This window comes from Gopherus flavomarginatus, chromosome 5 (genome assembly GCF_025201925.1).
Source record: "Gopherus flavomarginatus isolate rGopFla2 chromosome 5, rGopFla2.mat.asm, whole genome shotgun sequence".
NCBI lineage: Eukaryota > Metazoa > Chordata > Testudines > Testudinidae > Gopherus > Gopherus flavomarginatus.
In genome coordinates this window covers 90,031,692-90,051,349 of record NC_066621.1, presented here as the reverse complement: position 1 = coordinate 90,051,349, position 19,658 = coordinate 90,031,692, and the positions used below count along the sequence as shown (strand labels likewise).

At 43.7% G+C, this 19,658-nt stretch overlaps 1 protein-coding gene across 3 annotated transcripts in view; it reads left to right on the top strand.

Moving 5' to 3' along the window:
* The first annotated feature begins 3,920 nt into the window (after positions 1-3,920).
* Positions 3,921-19,658, top strand: part of PLEKHH1 (pleckstrin homology, MyTH4 and FERM domain containing H1) — an 88,758-nt gene continuing 73,020 nt past the window's right edge. Inside the window, exons 1-2 of one of the 3 annotated variants that reach the window (XM_050953462.1) lie at positions 3,921-4,051; positions 14,319-14,486. In XM_050953462.1, coding sequence (XP_050809419.1) covers positions 14,361-14,486 — 126 coding nt within the window. In that variant the 5' untranslated portion in view covers positions 3,921-4,051; positions 14,319-14,360. Of the gene's footprint in view, positions 4,052-4,457; positions 4,490-4,706; positions 4,789-14,318; positions 14,487-19,658 lie in introns of those variants that run through there. The other 2 variants (XM_050953460.1, XM_050953461.1) reach the window with 2 other exon arrangements.

Genomic DNA, 19,658 nt, shown 5'->3' with positions numbered 1-19,658 from the left:
TATTGTAACAATGCTAAACATGGATCCCTTAGATCTGTCAGAGGATCTCTATTTTTATCGAGTTCTTTTCTGTTTATAGTGAATTTTATTTTCTGCCAACCGATGTGTCTATGGATTGAAAGGGCTTACTATAATGTTCCTGGACTGACATATCAAAGAGAATTGCTGAACCAAGCCACTCAGTTGTGGTCATTCCATGTTCTTAACTCCTCCCAAATCCCATGCTTAACAGATTGCAGTTTATTATTATTGCTATTAATTATTATTAATACTGTTTAACAGAGGCAACATCTTAAGGCTCAATGGGCTACAGCCTTACAGGATTCCTGTGTTAGAGAAATGGCAGCTAAGGAGTCTGTGGGGTGAGTTATGGGAGGGTTTCAGCATTCAAGAGGTTAAAGCACCAAGGGCTAGGTGTGTGTAGGCAGTTCGCTGGAGAGTTGCTTTGTATAAAGTTCAGTGGCTGAAGAATGTCCTGGGACTCAGGAGTCATGCTTCACTGCCTGGGAAAAACAGTGGGCCAAATTCTCATTTCAATTACACTGATGTTACCTACTGTCTTCACTGGTGTAAGTGAGAGGAGAATTTGTCCCAGTGACTTTAAAGAGGGAACAAAAATCTCTCATAAAATCCAGGCTAAGAGACTGACACAAACTGGTGGCTGTGTAGTTTGGTGAAGACATTTCCTGGTTGAGAAGCATGAAGAAGAGGATAGCAGGGGAGCCATAAGAAAATAGCTCCTATTCCTCCTCTTAGACATCCCTTAATTTGTGGTCAACGTCTCCTCAGGTGTCCTTGGATTAATTTATCAAAGAGAATTGCAGAACCAAGCTACTCAGTTGTGGCCCATTACCTGTTCTTAACTCCTCCCAAATCCCATGCTAAACAAATTGCTATAGCTCCACCAAAAGTGATGGGCTTGATGCAGAAATTACTGGGTGAGGTTCTATGGCCTGTGTTATGCAGAATGTCAGACTAGATGATCTTAAAGGTCTCCTTCTGGTCTTAAACTCTATGAACCTGGACCAGGGGGACAAAAATAAATACCTCAGTCACAATAAGTTCCTTTCTCCCCTAAAGGAAACTCTTTTGGGCAAATCTTAGGTACCTTGACACTAGTTATTTATTACAATACTTTAACCAACAGGAATAATGATTAACATAAACACACTGTTAGCAACCAGAGTCCCTTTCTTCCGGGTACTGTTGGCAGTAGAAGTGGGAATCACTGGGGGAATCTCTTTGAGTGGAAAGTGGTAATGTTGCCATTACCAAGTCCATCTCTGCTCAGGTTCCTGCCTGCCCCTGCCCTCACTTTCTGTCTCTTGCCAGTTCCTTGCCAACCTCTGCCCAACTCTCTGCCTATCTCAGCCCAGCTTCCTTCCCATCTTTCTCATGCATCTGTGGATCATTATCTGCCTTTCTGGTGCAGCAGGACAGGCTGCCTGATTCAACCAACATGCAGAATGGCCCTTGAAATCCAGAAAATTTTGTAAGTCTGAGTCTGTTCCCCCTGAAGTCAACGGAAGCTGCTAGGTTCTCAGCCCCTTTTAAAATCAAACTTATTTAGGTGCCTATGTATGGATTTAGGAGCCGAACTTTAGGCACTCAAGTATGAAAATCTAGGCCTAATATTGTTTTTAATATGTTACTCATTTCATCACATGATCAGCCTTTTTACTAGTGCTGAGTGCCTGACTTGCTGCCCATTGCTTCTCCGCTTGGATTCCAGCAGAAGGCGGAACTGTACTATAATTGAACTTAGGTAGATTGAGGGACATCTCTGGGTTGGATAACTGTAACTGTAACCAGGATATTACCTGAGCATGTTTAATGTACAGTGTTGCTTAGAGTCATAAGATTTGACGTAGCTCCTTTCTTCATCCCTGTTCTTCCCTAAATTAGTTCTGTTGTCTAAACCCTGTTTATTTCATACTGTCTCAGAGCTCTGCCTCTGTGGTAGATGGATGATCTCAACAGCAATCTAAACTTAGGAATTGTCCTTACAGTCACATTACACAATTTACTTTGTGCTTGTACATACTCCCCAGCAAGCCAAACCACACCGCCTTGGAGACAAGAGACAAAGCTGCACTCCCTGGCTTCAAAAGCAAGGCATCTCAAAAGTACGAGTATGTCAGCTGGTGTGCTTTAATGTGGGAAAATTATTTTGCAGCTGGCTATGCCAATGGGAACTTCTGCTGTTATTATAAACTACCTAATTGGTGGAAGTCATCCGGATCCTGCTAATGTAACTGCTACAGAAGTGCAACACCTGAACCAGAATTCACAATCTTTTTGCTGCAAACTAGAGATGGGCAACCTAAGTTATAAAGACTGAGGATGTTTGGTTCTGAGTTTAGGCCCAATTCTCTTCTGCATACACACCGGACTCCACCCAGTGAACTAAAGGGGCTACTCTGCAACCAGCCTCTAGAACAGGGGTTCTCAAACGGGGGGTCAGGACTGCCCAGGCGGTCGTGAGGTTATGACATGGGGTGTCGTGAGCTGCCAGCCTCCACCCCAAACTCTGCTTTACCTCCAGCATTTGTAATGGTGTTAAATATATAAAAAAGTGTTTTTAATGTATGAGGGGGTGTGCTGCACTCAGAGGCTTGCTGTGTGAAAGGGGTCACCAGTACAGAAGTCTGAGAACCCCTGCCCTAGAAGCATACAAGGAAGGCTGATTATATATTCACTCCAACAGGACAGTAGCATGCAGCACACACACACACAAACCTCAGCAAGATGCTGAAGGATAGGTAGCTTTTGAGCTCTGTTTAAATAACATAGCCTGCCCTAGTATCCAGCAAGTGTGTTCTGTAGATCTGAAGAGATGGCTGCTAATGCCTATCTCCCCCAATAAATCATTTGGCATGTTAGAGTGGACACCCCTAAAAACTTTGGAAATCGTGAACTTGTGTTTCCCAGACTTTAGATAAGCATTGTTGCAAATGGCCTGAGCATGCAGTGAAAGGTAGGTTCTGCTAATGGACTGATAACCAGAGGTAGACTTCAGCTATAAGACCCTTAACCGCCTCTTTTCCTGGACCTTAACACCACCTGAACTCAGGGCACAACCCCTCTGCTAGACCCCAGAGCCCTGCTATTGCCACCACCCTTTCACTTGTGTGTACAGTAACCTGCAATGGGGCATGGAAGTTTGGAGAAGGCTAGTGTCCAAGCTGCACTGCAGGCAACTGTGTACACAACTGAATGGGAGAAGTGAGCTGTGGTGACCACCCAGGATCCAGCACAGAAACTCCTCCTTAGGTGGGAGGGATTGGCTGCAGAACACTCGCTATTTCAGTACAGGTTTGGGATCTGCTCCTCTTATGGATACAGGACTTCATGCTGCTGAGTTTAGAGGGGCTTCTCGGTGCAGTCAAGGTATCAAGCCTGGATTTCTATCCCACTATGCAAGAGGCAAAGGAGAGTCTGCCCTCCAGCCCTGACTGCTAGGTTGAGGGAGTTCCCAGGCCTGCCTAGCTGTATCCAAAAAAGCCTCAGGGCATTTGGGCGGAGCTGCAGCTGCAAATGCAATGCTGATGAACCTGCATAGAGTGGAGGCGAGTAAAGAGATCTTGTCCAAGCAGGTGGAAAAGGAGGCAGCCAGAAGCGGCTGAGCCTCAATTATTGAGGCCCACATAAAGCAGGTGGCCTGTGTTCTTTATATCTATTCAATGCCATATTCCACTCAGCAGCCCGGTGGGTGGGGTTGAAGGCTGGCTCCAATCCAGTCAGTTCTCCCTGGAGAATCGGCCTGGCTGCCTCCCCGCAGGGCCAGAGAAGGGGTTAAAAGCGCGGGGCCGATGATGTCAGTTCCTGTGTTGCTTGGGAGGGCTGCCCCTGCTATTCGAGCCAGGCTCTCCCGCTTTAAGGCGAGCGGAGCGCCCGGGAGCATGGCACAGCGCTGCTGAATGGGACGGAAACGAGCAGTGCGTGGCTTCGGAGCGTCCCCGGGGACCCGCGCGCCTCGCCGGCTGCAGGAGCCTCCCAGGAGCACGGCCCCGCTCCGCTCCTCAGCACCGGCCCCCAAGAACAACACAAGGTCAGCCGCTGGGAGCCCTTCGTGCCTCGGAGCCGTCCCTGTGCCCCCCGCGCCCCGGCCGCTACGTGGGCTGCTCAGCTCCTGCCCGTGAGCAGCCTGCCGCAGGCGAGGCCGTGGGGGCGGGAGGCTGCTGTCCCCGGGCAGTCCCCGCACCTGACTGCAAGGCAGCCTCCAGCCGGAGCGCCGGGGGTTCGCTCTTCTGTGCGGAGAAGCCAGGCGGGGGCTTCTTCGGGATCTTCAGGGGGCGCTGCCGGGGCTCGCGCTGGCCCGGGGTAGGATTGTGCGAGCGGCGGGGACTGGCGCTTCCTAGCCAAGGCCCCCTGGAGAGGGGTATTAAGCTGCGGGAGGGGTCAGGAGACGGCCGTAGCTCAGGGGAGAAATCCAAGTCCTGGGGGCCCTCCGGCTGGCCCGGGGCCATGGGGAACAACGTCCTTACGAGTAAGTGTCAAATCGGTGATCGCGCCTCTCCCCCTTCATCCCTCCATCCCTTTCATGGCTAGAAAGGGGGGCCCGCCCCACTCCTTTCCTCAGCCCAACCTGCCCTTTGGCTCGCAGCCCGGCGGCTTTCGCCTTCTTCTCTCCCCTGCTCTGAGCATCCCCCCCGGGTTTGCGAGCTGGGAGTGACAGACGCGAGTGACACCCTAGCCAGCCTGGGTTTCTCGGGGACTCCGAAACGTGCCCTGAGGGGAAAACCGAGGGACGCCGTGAAGGGGGAACAGGATGCTCGAGAGGTTCAGGTTCGTTAGGTTAATGGGGAGCTTCAGCGCTGAGTCCTGACGGGAGCCAGGAGGAGCCTCCCGCCGCTCAGCTGAGACGCAGCGAGCACCTTCACTGACTCCTTTTTGTGAGTCTGCGAAACGGACCGAGCTGAACTGAGCCTCAAGGGAGAGAAGCTGGGGCATTGTCCGGGCAGTTCCAAGCATTTCCACTTTGTTCTTTTCCACCGGCTGGCTGATTCTAACATCGCCGACCAGCAGATGCTTAAGTAGATGCTCTAAGGTGGAGAAATGTGTAGTTGAGCTATGGAAATACTGTACTGTCTCTCCCTTTCATTTTTGCAGGGAATAAACAAAAGTCACAGTAAAATAGGACTGATTCTCCTAACACTCTACATGCATGAAGATCGTTACTTTAGAGCTTTTACAATCCTCTTACTTGATCACTTTGTTTTTTGTCATTTTCAAAAGGCTTTTAGTGGAAAATATAGGAGCTCTCTGGATCAAAGCTAGAACATCAGGAAGTTCAGGGAAGTTAGTTGGTCCTACTAGAGAGTCAACGATTAAGCGCAAAGTTCTGATCCAGATTTGTATTTTTCCAAAGTTGGAATTGGACCTAGTTCCCCTAATTCTTGGATCCAGAGTTTGGAGTCAGGCTCATCTTTTGCTGTTAATCAAAAACTTTATAGCTGCAGCAAAGATTTTTAAAAACTAGGTATCTAAAGCTAGGTTCTTAAGTCCATATTTATGCACTTAAATAAATGGCCGGATTAAATCAAGGTGCCAAGTATCCAACAGCTCTCACTGACTTCTCATTGACTTGGCCCTTAGCACTCTTGAAAATCTGGCCACTTGTTTCAGTGTGTACATATGGAATTAAATGTAGTTTTAGACACCTAGTTTTGAAAATCCTGCCCCCATTAGATTAAGTAGCTGCTTTCTATTTCACAGGTATTGAGAATGCAGATGTTACATCTGACTTTTAATTAACATTTCTATTTGTTTCCATTAGGGGAAAGCAAAATATCCCAAATATTTCATATGGGGTAAAATCAAATTAGGAAAACTAACAGTTCAACCATATAACTAGATTGTGTGGATTTTCCATCAGTCTTTTTAAATCCAAACTGGATATTTTCTAAATGATATGTTATAGCTCAACCAGAAGTTATGGGCTATATGCCAAAATTACTGGGTGAGGTTCTATGGCCTGTGTTACAAAGGAGGTCAGACTAGATGATCATGACAGTCCCTTTTTGGCCTTAAAATCTGTGCATGAAGATGTGAGGCTAAAATCTGTTTATGCCAGTATAAAAAGAGAGCAGGGATTCACTTATGATCTCTGTCCAAACAGCCGCATTAGAACAGAGTTCTAAATTAATTGATAAGGCGCCATAGTTACACAGTGTTGTTCAACCTTTTGTGACCATTGCACACCCACTGGCTTTAAAGTAATAGTGTATGTCTCTAGTGCTTGATATAAACACTGTGATATAGTGGTGAGTGTGCCTAGGAAACTGACTATATGTATTTGAATAGTGTGGGCTGGACCATGGAGAGAGGTGAAATTGATATGTGCTTTATTGGGCTGTGCAAAATGTGATGTGGAGAGGAGTGAGGTCTGTATTTTGGTATAGTTTTTAGGTCTGGTGCTTGTAGAAGGTTATTCTTTGAACAGGTCTGTTACTTCCATGGGCTTTCCCCCACAATACACTGCAGATCCTGAGCAATGTCATTCCCCTATATTAAATGAATATGCATTCTGACTTGGAACTCTAATTCACAGATCATGTGAAAATATGGGCACATCAGCCCCAGCTGGGTGGGTGGGTGGGGGGGGAAGGGATAGGACACTGCAGCTCAGGGCTTCAGCCCCAGGTAAGAGTTGGGTTGCCAGGGCTCCCTCAGGTTTGAAAATATTTACCAGCTCCAGAACTGAACTCCAGCTGAACTTAAGCCCTGAGCCCAAGTCGTCTAAGGTTTAAAAATGAAGGCAGAAGACTCAGAGGTGATAAGTTGTTCCTCTAGATGTTATCTCTTACCATCTTGTGATGGTAGACTTAAAGATCATGATGTTCAGGGATTTTGCTCACTTTTTGAATTCTTGTTCTCTCACTTAAGCCCCCGTCATAGGCACCAACTTCTCCTTTGTCTGGCGGGTGCTGAACCCCTCCACCCCCCCGCCTCTGGCCCCAGCCCTGTACTGACATAGTTTCACCCTCTTCCCCCAAGTCCCCGCCTCTACCCCATCTCTTCGCTGCCACCTCCCCTGAGTGTGCCAGATCTCCACTCCTCTTCCCCCTCCCTCCTGGAAAGTCCTAAGCACCGCCAAACAGCTGTTAGGTGGCAGGGGGGTGGGAAGCTTTGGCAGGGGGAGGAGCAAGGATGCAGCGTACTGGGTGGGGGTGTAGAAGGAAGCGAGCACCCGCTAATTTTGGAGCACCCACGGAGTCAGCAGCTATGGCCCCAGTCCAGCAAAGCACTTAAGTGTGTGCTTAACTGTAAGCATGTGAGGTCCCATTGAAGTAAACTGGACTATTCACTTATTTACTCAAGGACATGTTTAACTGGGCTTTGCTGGTTGGGGGCTCAGTAACTAAAAGTCTTGTCTTTGCTGAATATTTTTGCCTTCCACTAGTTTGTTGTAGGATTACACAAGGAGGCGAGGCAGCACACATCGGTTCATTATTGTAAGGTTGCTTGTGGATTCAAGGTGGCTGACTTTAATGATTCTACTACGATTCTACTACATTTTGTATGTAAGACTCCTCATGCATATATTTGGAAAACAAACCTTAAAAAAAAAAATCAGAACTTTGCAAGTAGTTACTGAGGAGAAAAATAAAGCAGGTCAAATGTGGGGTTTTTGAATCTTGGCTGTGACCTTTATACAATTCTGTATTATCTCTTTAGATGTGAACAAGGACATAGGATTGTGGATGTTTTGTCTTTGAGTTCTAGTTTGTTCCCACCAAGGGACGGAAGAATTTGTATCTGTTATGATAGCGGGATTGTCTGGGTACAATGTTGCAGTACTAAGATAAAACACCGCATCCTCCCTGAAAATTGTTCTTGGAATCTGGTACCTGAGGAAACTGGGAGCCAAACCTTCAAGTATCTAAACTACAGTGAAAATGACACTTAGAGTACTGGGCTTGTACTTTCCACCTTCCCCTGCTCACCCACCCTTACTAGTATCATTTTATGGTGTTTCATGGTAATGCACCAAAAGGTCTTTGTAACCAGTGCTTTCTTGTAATGAAGGAGGTGCCAAGGCTCAAGCTGGGCAGCCGGAGAGTGGCAGCTGCTGACTGGGTGCCCAGCTCTGAAGGCAGCACCAGCAGGAGCACAGAAGTAAGGGTGGCATGGTATGGTATTTCCACCCTTACTTCTGCACTATGGCTGATGCCTGCACTGCCTTTAGCGCAGGGTGGCTGGTGAGTGGCAGAGGTGCTGGGACTGTGAACTGCAAAACCTAGAGGTGCCAGGGCTCAGCCCTGGCAAACCTTGGCACAATCAGTGCTTAATTTGTAACAGCTTGGTGTGCATTAGGGTGTGTGTGTGAATGAGAGAACTTCATCTGGATTGGAAGGTGCTAGATTGATAGCCTTGAAAATTGAAGTCCTCTATTTATGGATTGCACAACAAAGATACCGTATAGGCAGCAGCAGTGCAGGCATACCATACTCTGCCCCAGTCTGGGAAAGACCACTTTTCAGGGTGTGAAAGGAATTCAGTATGTGACACCATTCATTGTAGCCTCTCTGCTGAGACTGCCAACAAGACCATCACCTAACGACAATGGTGTTCGTAGTGTGCGTGATATGGACAGCTGACTGCTGGGAACTGAAGTGAACTGTAGCAACCAGCTCATGCCATTAGGTGTGAGACTTGAGTACCTCATTGTAGCCTGCATAGGTACTGATATGATTATTGCTCATGAAATTATCCAAAAATTTAAAATTCAAGTTGTTATACCTTCCGTATTTTCATCCAGAGTGTTTTAACAAAGATGGATATGTTTTTATTACTCCTCCATTTACAAGTTGGGAAGGATGGGGGTGGAAATGAAGCACAGGGAGATAATGTGATTAGTTTAGTATCCTAGCATGAGACAACAGCAAAGCTGGCAGAAGAGTCCAGGTCTCTTGATGCATAGCTCTCTGCATTGAATGAGTGGACTATATCTTCTCTGTAGCGCCTTAGACCTTAAGACCCCTGCCATGGAGGCTTTTGGTTAAAATGTCCCAGCTGTTTAGCATTCTGCACGCTAAATAGCAAGTAAGCGCCCAAAGTCCCTGCTACCACTGCCTAGATCCAGCTGCGTTCCCTCTGTGTACATTTTCTGAGGCTGCCTCTCTTTCTGCTCTCAAACAGGCTACTTTCAATCATAAAGAAATCACCTTTGTTTTACAGTTGCTATATTAGGACACAGTCCATCCCCTAAATCCATGAAAAATTGTGAGGGTCCTCCAGACACAATTTTTCTTAGGCCCATATGCTGCCAAGCTAGATTGGCTAGCTGGTTTTAAGTAAAGAAGGTCACATGGTATTATTTCTGTTTTCTGATTGGTAATCATTCTAAGAGTTATACTCATCCAATGTGAGTACCTGCAACTGAAAGTTCAAAATTCAGAATAGTTGTGGAAAGTATTTAGTGCTATAAATTCACTGTTTTGGCAACCATGCCTGCTGGTAAACTTATGCATTAGAATAATTGTGGGATACGAACATGAAAGAGGTGCAGTCAAAGGACAAAACAAATCCCAAGTTTTAGTCAAGAAAAGATTTGGGGAACATATTTAAGGTATTTGCTCAGCTTTACCAAAAGGTCTCTTTCATCCTTGATCTCTGAGACTGTTAGGTATGTGATTCTGGAGAGATGGAATGGGAACATTGTAGTTTGCAAACGGAAGCATAAACTTAGTTGAATATGCTCCAGTCTGGATAACAGTGCCAGCTTCTCCAGAAGCCTAATAAATGAGGCTTTATCTCCTCTATTCTCTGCAACACTTGAATAGCTCGCAGCTAAAGGTTTGCCCTACTAGGACTGCTGTCATGCAGGAGGACACTTAGCCCCTGGCCGCCTAATGAAGTGAACTTTCTGGCTATGTGAACTTTAAATATTTAGTCAAGAGACAGATCTGTCCGTCTGTCCCCATCCCCCCCACCCTCCTAGTTTTCCTCACATAGTAGCAGGTTTTTGGGGTTAGCTACACATTGGCAGGCTGTGGGAAGGTCCTGCTGGGAAAGGTTACAGTGCAGCGGCAGTCAAAAAAGCTGATAGAATACTGGGACTCATCAGGAAAGAGATCATGTTGTTTCTATATAAATCCATGGTACACCCACATCTTTAATACTGCGTGCAGATCTGGTTGTCCCATCTCAAAAAAGATATGTTGGAAATAGAAAAGATACAGAGAAGGGCAACAAAAATGACTGGGAGTATGGAACCGCTTCCATATCAGGAGAGATTAATAAAACTTGGGAAAGAGACAACTAAGGGGGAGATATGATAAAATCTATAAAATCATGAGTGGTGTAGAGAAAGTAAACAAGGAAGTGATATTTACTCCTCATAGCACAAGAACTATGGGTCACCAAATGAAATTCATAGGTAGCAGGTTTAAAACAAATGGAAGTATTTCTTCACACAATGCACAGTCAACCTGTGGAACTCTTTGCCAAAGGATGTTGTGAAGGCCAAGACTATAACAGGGTTCAAAAAAGAACTAGATAAATTCATGGAGGATAGGTCCATCAATGGCTGTTAGCCAGGATGGGCAGGAATGCAAAACTATGCTCTGATGTGTCCCTAATCTGTTTGCTAGAAGATGGGAATGGGCAACAGGGGATGGATCACTTGATTACCTGTTCTGTTCATTCCCTCTGAAGCACCTGACACTGGCCGCTGTCAGAAGACTGGAAACTGGGCTAGGTGGACCATTGGTCTGACCCAGGAAAGCCATTCTTATGTTCATACAATCTCTGTAAATTATTTACTAATACACCACATTGCCTATTCAACTGTAACTCTGTCCCCACATCCCTGCTCAGCTGCAGAGTATAGATCAGGAACCCTCTTACGCACCCACTCTGCACTCTAGACAGCTAATATGGTTACACACTCTCAAACCACCACCAACTCACCACTTTAGTTCATAGATCCACTACTACATAGATTTACACACTATTAACTAGAAACACCAGCATCCTCCTCTTTGTATGAAGACTGGAAACGGGACCTTCCCTAATCCCAAAGTACTGACAACATATTGCATTTTATTCTCATTTACAGTCTAGAAATACCATTTTTCCCCCCCAAATCACTATTCCTTTGAGTCAGGATAGATTGAATTTTCTATCTACCCTCCTCCTGCTGAGATTTCCAGTCATGTCTTTCCAATTCACCCTTTTCCTGTGAGTGAGAAGTCCTACCTTCCAGTTAACGATTATATGTATCCACTTCATCCAACCCGTTTAAAATACAAAGGGACCAGACCAACTGTGTAATGTAAATGCTGGGTGGCACTGGTGCTAGAGTGGAGCAAAGCTACCCAGGAGGGACTCTAGGGGGCATTGTGCACAATACATCCTGGTTCTCTTCAGTGACAAGAGGAACTGCTCTCTTCTGGACTCCCACTCAGAATCTGGGATATTGGTTCATCCTGTTATAAAGATAGGGGCCACTTGCTAAAAATTCAGATCAGTGTTCAAATTTTGAACACCCCCAAGAGGATGTGTTCAGAGAAGTATCCACAATGACTCGAAGCTCTCTTTTTTAGAGTGGTAATAGCTAATTTAGAACTCATCATCTTATATGTATAGCTGGGATTATGTTGTCCAATAGGCATTGCTTTTCAGTTATCCACATTGAATTTAATCTGCTATTTTATTGCCCAGTCACCCAGTTTTGTGAGATCCTTTTGTAACTCTTCGCAGTCTGCTTTGGACTTAACTGTCTTGACTACTTGTAAAAAGAACAGGAGTACTTGTGGCACCTTAGAAACTAACGAATTTATTTCAGCATGAGCTTTCGTGAGCTACTGTTTACTCCTCACTGTTTACCCCTTTTTTTCTCCAGATCACTTATGAATATGTTGAATAGTGCTGGTCCCAGTACAGACCCCTGGGACATACCACTATTTGCCTCTCTCCATTCTGAAAACTGGCCATTTATTCCTACCCTTTGTTTCCTGTCTTTTAACCAGTTACTGATCCATGAGAGGACCTTTCATCTTATCCCATGTCTGCTTACTCTGCTTAAGAGTCTTTGCTGAGGGACCTTGTCAGAGGCTTTCTGGAAGTTGAAGTATACTATATGCACTGGATCACCCTTGTCCACATGCTTGTTGACCCCTGCCCCCCCTCCGAAGATTTCTAGTAGATTAGTGAGGCATGACTTCCCTTTACAAAACCCATGTTGACTCTTCCCCAACAAATTGTGTTCATATATGTATCTGATAATTCTGTTCTTTATTATAGCTTCAACCAATTTGTCTAATACTGAAGTTAGGCTTACTGGCCTGTAATTGCCAGGATTGCTTCTGGAGCCTTTTTTTAAAATTGGCATCCCATTAGCTATTCGCCACTCATCTGGTACAGAAGCTGAGTTAAATGATAGGTTACATACCACAGTTAGTGGTTCTTCAATTTCATATTTGAGTTCCTTCAGAACTCTTGGGTGAATACCATCTGATCCTGGTGACTTATTTCTGTTTTATTTATCAATTTGTTCCAAAACCTCCTTTAATAACACCTCAATCTGGGACAATTCCTCAGATTTGTCACCTAAAAAGAATGGCTTCGGTTTGGAAATATCTCTACCTCTTCATCCGTGAAGACTGATGTAAAGAATTCATTTAGTTTCTCTGTAATGGCCTTATCATCCTTGAGTGGTCCTTTAGCATCTCTATCATCCAGTGGCCCCACTGGTAGTTTAGCAGGTTTCCTGCTTCTGATATATATAGATATAGATAGATAGATATATTTTGCTGTTACTTTTTTGAGTCTTTGGTTAGCTGTTCTTCAAATTCTTTTTTGGCCTTCCTAATTACATTTTTACACTTCACTTGCAAGAGTTTATGCTCCTTTCTATTTACCTCAATAAGATTTTAATTCCACGTTTTAAAGGATGCCTTTTTGCTTCTCACTGCTTCTTTTACTTTGTTTAGGCACAATGACTCTTATTTTATTTTTTTTGGTCCTCTTACTATGTGTTTTTAATTTGGTGTATACATTTAAACTGAGCCTCTATTATGGTGTCTTTAAAAAGTTTCCATGCAGCTTGCAGGGATTTCACTTTTGGCACTGTACCTTTTTAATTTCTTTTCAACGAACTTCCTCACTTTTGTGTAGTTCCCCTTTCTGAAACTAAATGCTACCATCGTGGGCTTCTCTTCTCCCCAGATGGTAAATTTTATTATATTATGGTCACTATTACGAAGTGGTTCAGCTATATTCATCTGTTGGACAAGATTCTGTGCTCCACTTAGGAGTAAATCAAGAATTGTCTCTCCTCTTGTTGGTTCCAGGACTAGCTGCTCAAAGAAGCAGTCATTTAAGGTGTCAAACTTTCTCTGCATCCCAGTCAATATGGGGATAGTTAAAATCTCCCATTTATTATTGAGTTGTGTGTGGTGGTTTTTTTTTTTTCTTTTTAATTTTCATAGCCTCTCAAATTTCCCTGAGCATTTCACTGCCACTATCTCCATCCTAGTCAGGTGGTCAGTAATATATCCCTACTGTTATATTCTTATTTAAGCATGGAATTACTATCCATAGAGAGTGAATGATACAGTGTGGTTCATTGAAGATTTTTGCTTTATACTTTCTTTCTCATAAAATGCCACTCCCTCACCAATATGACCTATTTTGCCCTTCCACTATATTTTGTACCTTGGTATTACTGTGTCCCATTGATTATCCTCATTCCACCAAGTGTCTGTGATGCCTATTGTATTAATATTCTCATTTAATAGAGGTACTCAGGTTCACCCATCTTTAAATTTTAGACTTCTAGCATTTGTGTATAACACTTTAAAAAATTGTCACTTTTTCACTGTCTGCCATTATGAGATGTGATTGAATGGGACTCTTTTTCATTTGACTGTTTCTCATCAGATCCTACCCATATTTTATCTTCCATCCTCTCCTCCTTACTAGTATATAGAGAATCTCCATTAATAGATCATCCCCTAGGGAATGTCTCTGTCCCATGTGCTCCTCCACACCTGTCAGCTTTCCCCCAGCCCTTAGTTTAAAAACCTTAACATTAACAAAGATTTGTCTGATGATAATAGTCAATGTTGACCACTTGTCCTATTGGCTGTGTTGGAGTTCTTGTGTTAAAGGTACAATGGCTTCAAGAGGACACACCACAATAGCATGGAGGAAACCTACCCTATTCAACTGCCTACATTGTAGGCTAGAAGGCATCTCACCTACATGCTCTCAGACAGGAACTAAAGGAAAAAAGCCCTGCCAGGATAACCATTTCAAAGTTTTTTGTATTTTTCTTTTCTCAGTTTTTTTTTGTTTTGTTGTTTTAGAGCATCTTGGAGGATTTGCCTAAGCAGACAAAGAGCTTTGCCATGGCAGAGCTTGCAATGGAGAATAGCAGCTGCATGGACTGGCAGAAACGATGCCTCGCATTGGAAACCCAGCTCTTCAAATTCCGTCTTCAGGCTAGCAAGATCCGAGAGTTACTAGCTGAGAAGGTGAGGCCAAAGCTATGTACTAGAATGTCTACCTTCCTATTACTGGGTTAAGCAATGAAAACGATGAGCAAGAACAATCCATCAGTTGTACTACATCTAGACCTAATTCCCATTTACACTATGGTCACTTTATATTGTTAAAGAGCCTGAGCGTGGTGTAAAGTGGCATTAGTGTAAATGAAAATTGGGCCCTGTGCATCTGATGTTCTATACCATCAGACTCATTTGATGCAAAGGCTCCTTGGTGGCTCACTGGAATTTAATTTTTCACCTCCGGAGACCTTTTGAGATTTTGTCTCAGGTCACAAATGAAAGAGGTTTGACAGACTCATTCCAGCTTCTTGTTTGTCCACACCACCGCACAATTGGCAGCCTCTATCCAGGGAAGGACTCTGACTGCTGCAGGGCACAGACACAATAGCAGAGTTGATCTGGATCTTGGGCCAACAATAGCAGAGGATGCTGCAGGTCTGGACTGGGTTGGTATTAGAAGAGCTTAGAGGGGCAGGCCAAAACTATCAAGGGGAGCAGCCACTCAGGACTGAGACGCACTATCAATGTTGGGCAGGGAAGCTTGCACAGCACCTGTTTGTTTGTTTTTTTTGTTTTGTTTTTGTTTTTAAAAGACAACAAAAAAACTACCTTTTTTTTTTTCTGTCCCACACCTTTTCTTGTCCACTAAATTCACTCAAAAAGTTGGAGGAGGGGAAAAGGGGTTTTTACTTCCCTCCCACCTCCACCCCTGGGCCTGGATTCCTTTTTTCTCTGAGATTTCTCTATATTTTTTTAATTAATCAGTGTTTTTGAAGAGGAAAAAACCATCTGTCTGGAAAGTGAGACTGAAGTGCTCTGGTAACAGCAGGTGTATTTATGTTCTACAGAAGGCTGCAAGTCATAGCTTATTCCTTGAACTCTTCATGTGAAATTATTTTCTGCTAGCGTAGCTCTAACTGCCTTTCTACAGGTTCCCACAAAGCATAAGGCACAGGATTTTCTTTTAGAAATTAAAAATTGTACTTTCAACCACATGCAGTTTTCTGGGACCCCTGGTTATTAGCCTCATGCCTGTATTAATACAGCTTATAGTTTGCTTTTGATTCCCTCACTGGATCCAACATGTGGTTTATGATAATCCAATTTAAGAGGGTTTAGCCAATCAGTTATTTGTACGGTGGTAGCAATTTCCTTCAGTCACAGCTAAGTAACTACAAGCTGCAGACATCCAGATTTTTTTTAATCTGTCCCTGATGATAGTTGTGACCTACATCAGTTTTTGTTCCATTTTACATTAAGAACCCTTGTTTTTACATTTCTTCAGAAAACACAGTTCTCAGCCCCTGTAACTTTTTTTCAATCTTACTTTCACTTTAATTATCATGTTAGTGAAAATGTATAGCTTTCCAGTCCTGTTCATGCCACACTTCATACAAGTCTGAGGAAACTCTCAACTCACTTCATTTTGGGACAGCAGCTTCTGAGCTCAGCTTCTCCAAGGCCGGTCTATACTGGGAACACTTTCTAACCAGTTCTAAAGCCAGTGCAGCTAAACAGACTTTACGCACTGTATAGAGCCAGAGTGTAGGCCTGGTATTAAGGCAGCGAGACCAGCTTTTATGACACCAAGGAAATCTAAGTCTCATTTCTTAGGCTGTGTATAGCCATTTCCTAGTTTTTATTTCTTTCCATGGAAATTCTTAGACTAAATCCACATCAAACTAATGAAGTTGTTTATTAAATTTTCCTTCTGAAGCATGAACACCCCATAAGCCTATTTGACTCTCCTCTCTATAGAACTTTTGATGAAAATCCTGGCCAGAGGCAGTGGGATAAAGTCACTTGTTTCAGGGAGCCTCCTTACTGAAAGGGAAGCGACTCAGGCTAATCCAGCCCTTCAGTCAAAGCAATAGGCCCTTTGTTCCCTAATCTCAACAGTTTGGTTCAGTGATCAAGTTACTCTGTAACCAGCTGTATGGCTTGAGATGGGGTTTGATGAAAGGTCAAAGAGTGAGGTCCCATATAATTAATGTATATCAGGAGGGGATTGAAGAGAAGGACAGGGTAAGGGTCAGGTTTCAAGACATATGTGAACTTGCTTGTCCAAGTGAAATTTTACAGTACACAGTGCCCCTGCTGAAAATAGATTCTCCACCATCTGATGGTGGTTAGGTGGCCTGGGTCAGGGGTTCCCAATCTCTCTGAACTGGAAGACTGTCTGCAGACTCCCTCCCTCCTCATTCAGTCTCTTACCAGCCTTGTAGCAACTATGGCAATTGCTTACATGGAAAGGAGATATTAGGAGAGCATCTGTTTGTTTTAAATGAAGGTAATAAATGTTCTTTTTGAGGAGAGAGAATCCTACTTCCTTTGTGTGTGTTTTTTTTTTTTTTTTTTTTTTTTTTTTTTTTTTTTTTGCTCTTCATTTCAGCTCTTCCTCCCTCTGTCTGTTCTGGTTCTTCCTCTTCCCCCAGCCCCTACCCCATCTCTGCTGCCTTCCCTCAACTTCTATCGCTACCTCTGCTGAGACTGTTTCCTTTTCCTCTACCACACAGGCTTCTCTTCCAGCTGGTAGCTTTCCTTCCCATGGTCCCCTGGATGTACTGCCTGGCTGCTTCATTCCCTTCTCTCCAGGACATTGCTCACTTGCTGGTGGCTGGCTCATACTCCTTCTTTTCAGCTGCTATTACAATCCTTCAGGCTCTTCTTTACAATGAAGACCCTGAACTGTGCATAAGCTGCTGAAAACAAGGAGGACCACTATTCCCAGTAGTCCACAAGCCTTCATCTGGGAACCACTGGCCTATGTGAAATGAGTTTGCTGGGGATGTAGAGGGCAAATGCTTACTCCAGTTCAGTGGATAGGTGTCCGCATCACATCATCCCACCAGACTGACACCCCTTGGCAATTTCCATTCATCTGTTTAATAGATGAATAGAGAAAAATATTTGGATTGTGTGCATTTGTTTGTGATCCAATCCTTAGTGCTGTGAGGACAAGGACACTCATCTCTAGCATTCTATTATAAGGGACCAGAACTGTGTCTTCTCAGCTCCCATATAGCTTTCCCTCCCAAACACCTTATCTCCCTAAGTGGACAGTCCCTAGCAACTCAGCTCAGACCTACTTCCTGGAAGTCCCAACTTTTGATGAGGAGTATCCATGTAATGGTTACAGAAATATCAGAACAGTGACACTTAAATATATAGATTCTTTAGTAAATTTGTTCAGCCATATAAAGCCACTCTTGCTCCCACTGAAAATAATGGCAAAACTAACTGGTGAAGAATCTAGCCCTAAGGTACTGGCACCAGTTTGGAACTTTACCTGTAATTTTTAAAAAGAGAGAGGCCAAAAAAAATGGCTATTGCATAATTTAAGACAATACAAATATTTCCATTTTTTTTTATTCCAAGGGAAACAAGTTAAGCCATCATCCCTTTAGAGCATTTTCAACCTAAACATTATAGCACTGATAGAACTGGAAAGTGAACCATGTGTACTGTAAAGACTCAAAAACCAGAAGGCAAATAAAAAAAAGTGAATTTGGCTTAAAAACCAAATCTAATGATATTTTGGGGGATCTGATCTGACTAGTGATTTTTGAACCCTTATGGCTGATAATACTCCACATTTTATGATGCAAATGCATTAGATATTAAGGGTTTGAGTGAGTAATCTACAGTGCTGCTTGTAACATAAATACAATTTAAACCAGTGTCCTTTCCATGCAGTTTTGGAGAAGGGAAGTGGAGTTGCACTTGTGAGGTTACATATTGACGGCCTGATCCCATGGAAACTTAACTATATGAGTAAAGTTACTAAGGTTTAAGTGTTTGCAGAATCAGGTCCTTAATAACTGTCAAAGATACTAAAATACCATGTCTTTATGCGAAAGTTCTGCATTCCCTTCAGCCCACCATGGATGCTAGAGATTGCTGGGTTCTAGGAGCATGTGGACATTATCAGGGATTGTACGTCTTTGGTAACAGGCATTTATTTCCACTCTCTGGGTTTCTCACACACACAGGGGGATAATCATCTGTTGGTGAGTGACATGGCAGACTGTTGCCATGGTAGCATTATAACCTGGTTACAAGTGAGCTGTGGGCCTCTCAGGAAAAAGACACACACACAAAAGCTGAGCAACAAATTAACTTTAAGCCTTGGTTTTATTTTGAATGCCTGACTGAACATATGAGCAAAGGTCTGTTCATGTACCTGGCAGGCAGGTTCCTATGCAGCTGTTAGAGGGACCAGTTGGATGGCTTCTCACTTGTTTGTATGGAAGAGGGATGCATCTTATAGCAGTCCTTCGAAAAGCCTCTTATACTCTCATGTTTAATATGGCCATGGGACTTTGACTCATTTGTCATTCAAATATCTCAGAATGAAGCTCTTTGCCTTTCTGTAGCGTATGTAGGTGGTAGCTTGGGCTAATGGTGGAAGTACAGGAATGGAGTTGGGAGAGAGGCCTTTTAATCCTGGTTATTCCACCGATTTGCTGTGTGTCTGGGGACAAGTCACTTAATCAACATGACTCAGTTTCCCTATCCATATAATTATGAAGTACTTTCAGATCTTAAAATGGAAGAAGCTATATGAATGGTAAGTATTATTAATTCCCCTATGAATGTCAAAGAGCCTCACAAACAGGAGTATATTAAGTCTCACCTCAGCCCCTGTGACTTAGGTGAGTCCAGAGATGGGTGAAGTGATTCTTAGGGGTCAGACACAGCAGCTGTTCTACAGTACATAGCAAAGCTACACAACAGGTTAGTACAGGAAGTGAAGACTATCAGTTCACTTTAAGCTGCATGGGATGTTAGGACATCAGAATTTAACTCATCTGAAATTTAACCTGATCACCTCAATCTTACAGAAAGTGCTGTGGAATCTTTAGTGACCACAAGTGGTCATGACCTCAATTTTATATCCTTCAGAAGTGCCTAGTTAGAACAGTACTAAGCCAGCTAGCATGATGCCAGAGTATTGGCTTAATACCACTTCAGAGGGAAGAAGTCAATAACTCATGATTTTTCAGGAAGTTTCTTGGAAGTCTCTCATCCAAGTCCTGATCTGGTCCAGTCCTGTTTATCTTGTGGGAGATAATGGTATCACAGCAGGAAGAGTTAAGCCTGCAGGAATTAATAGATGGTTACATACCTAGGACATTC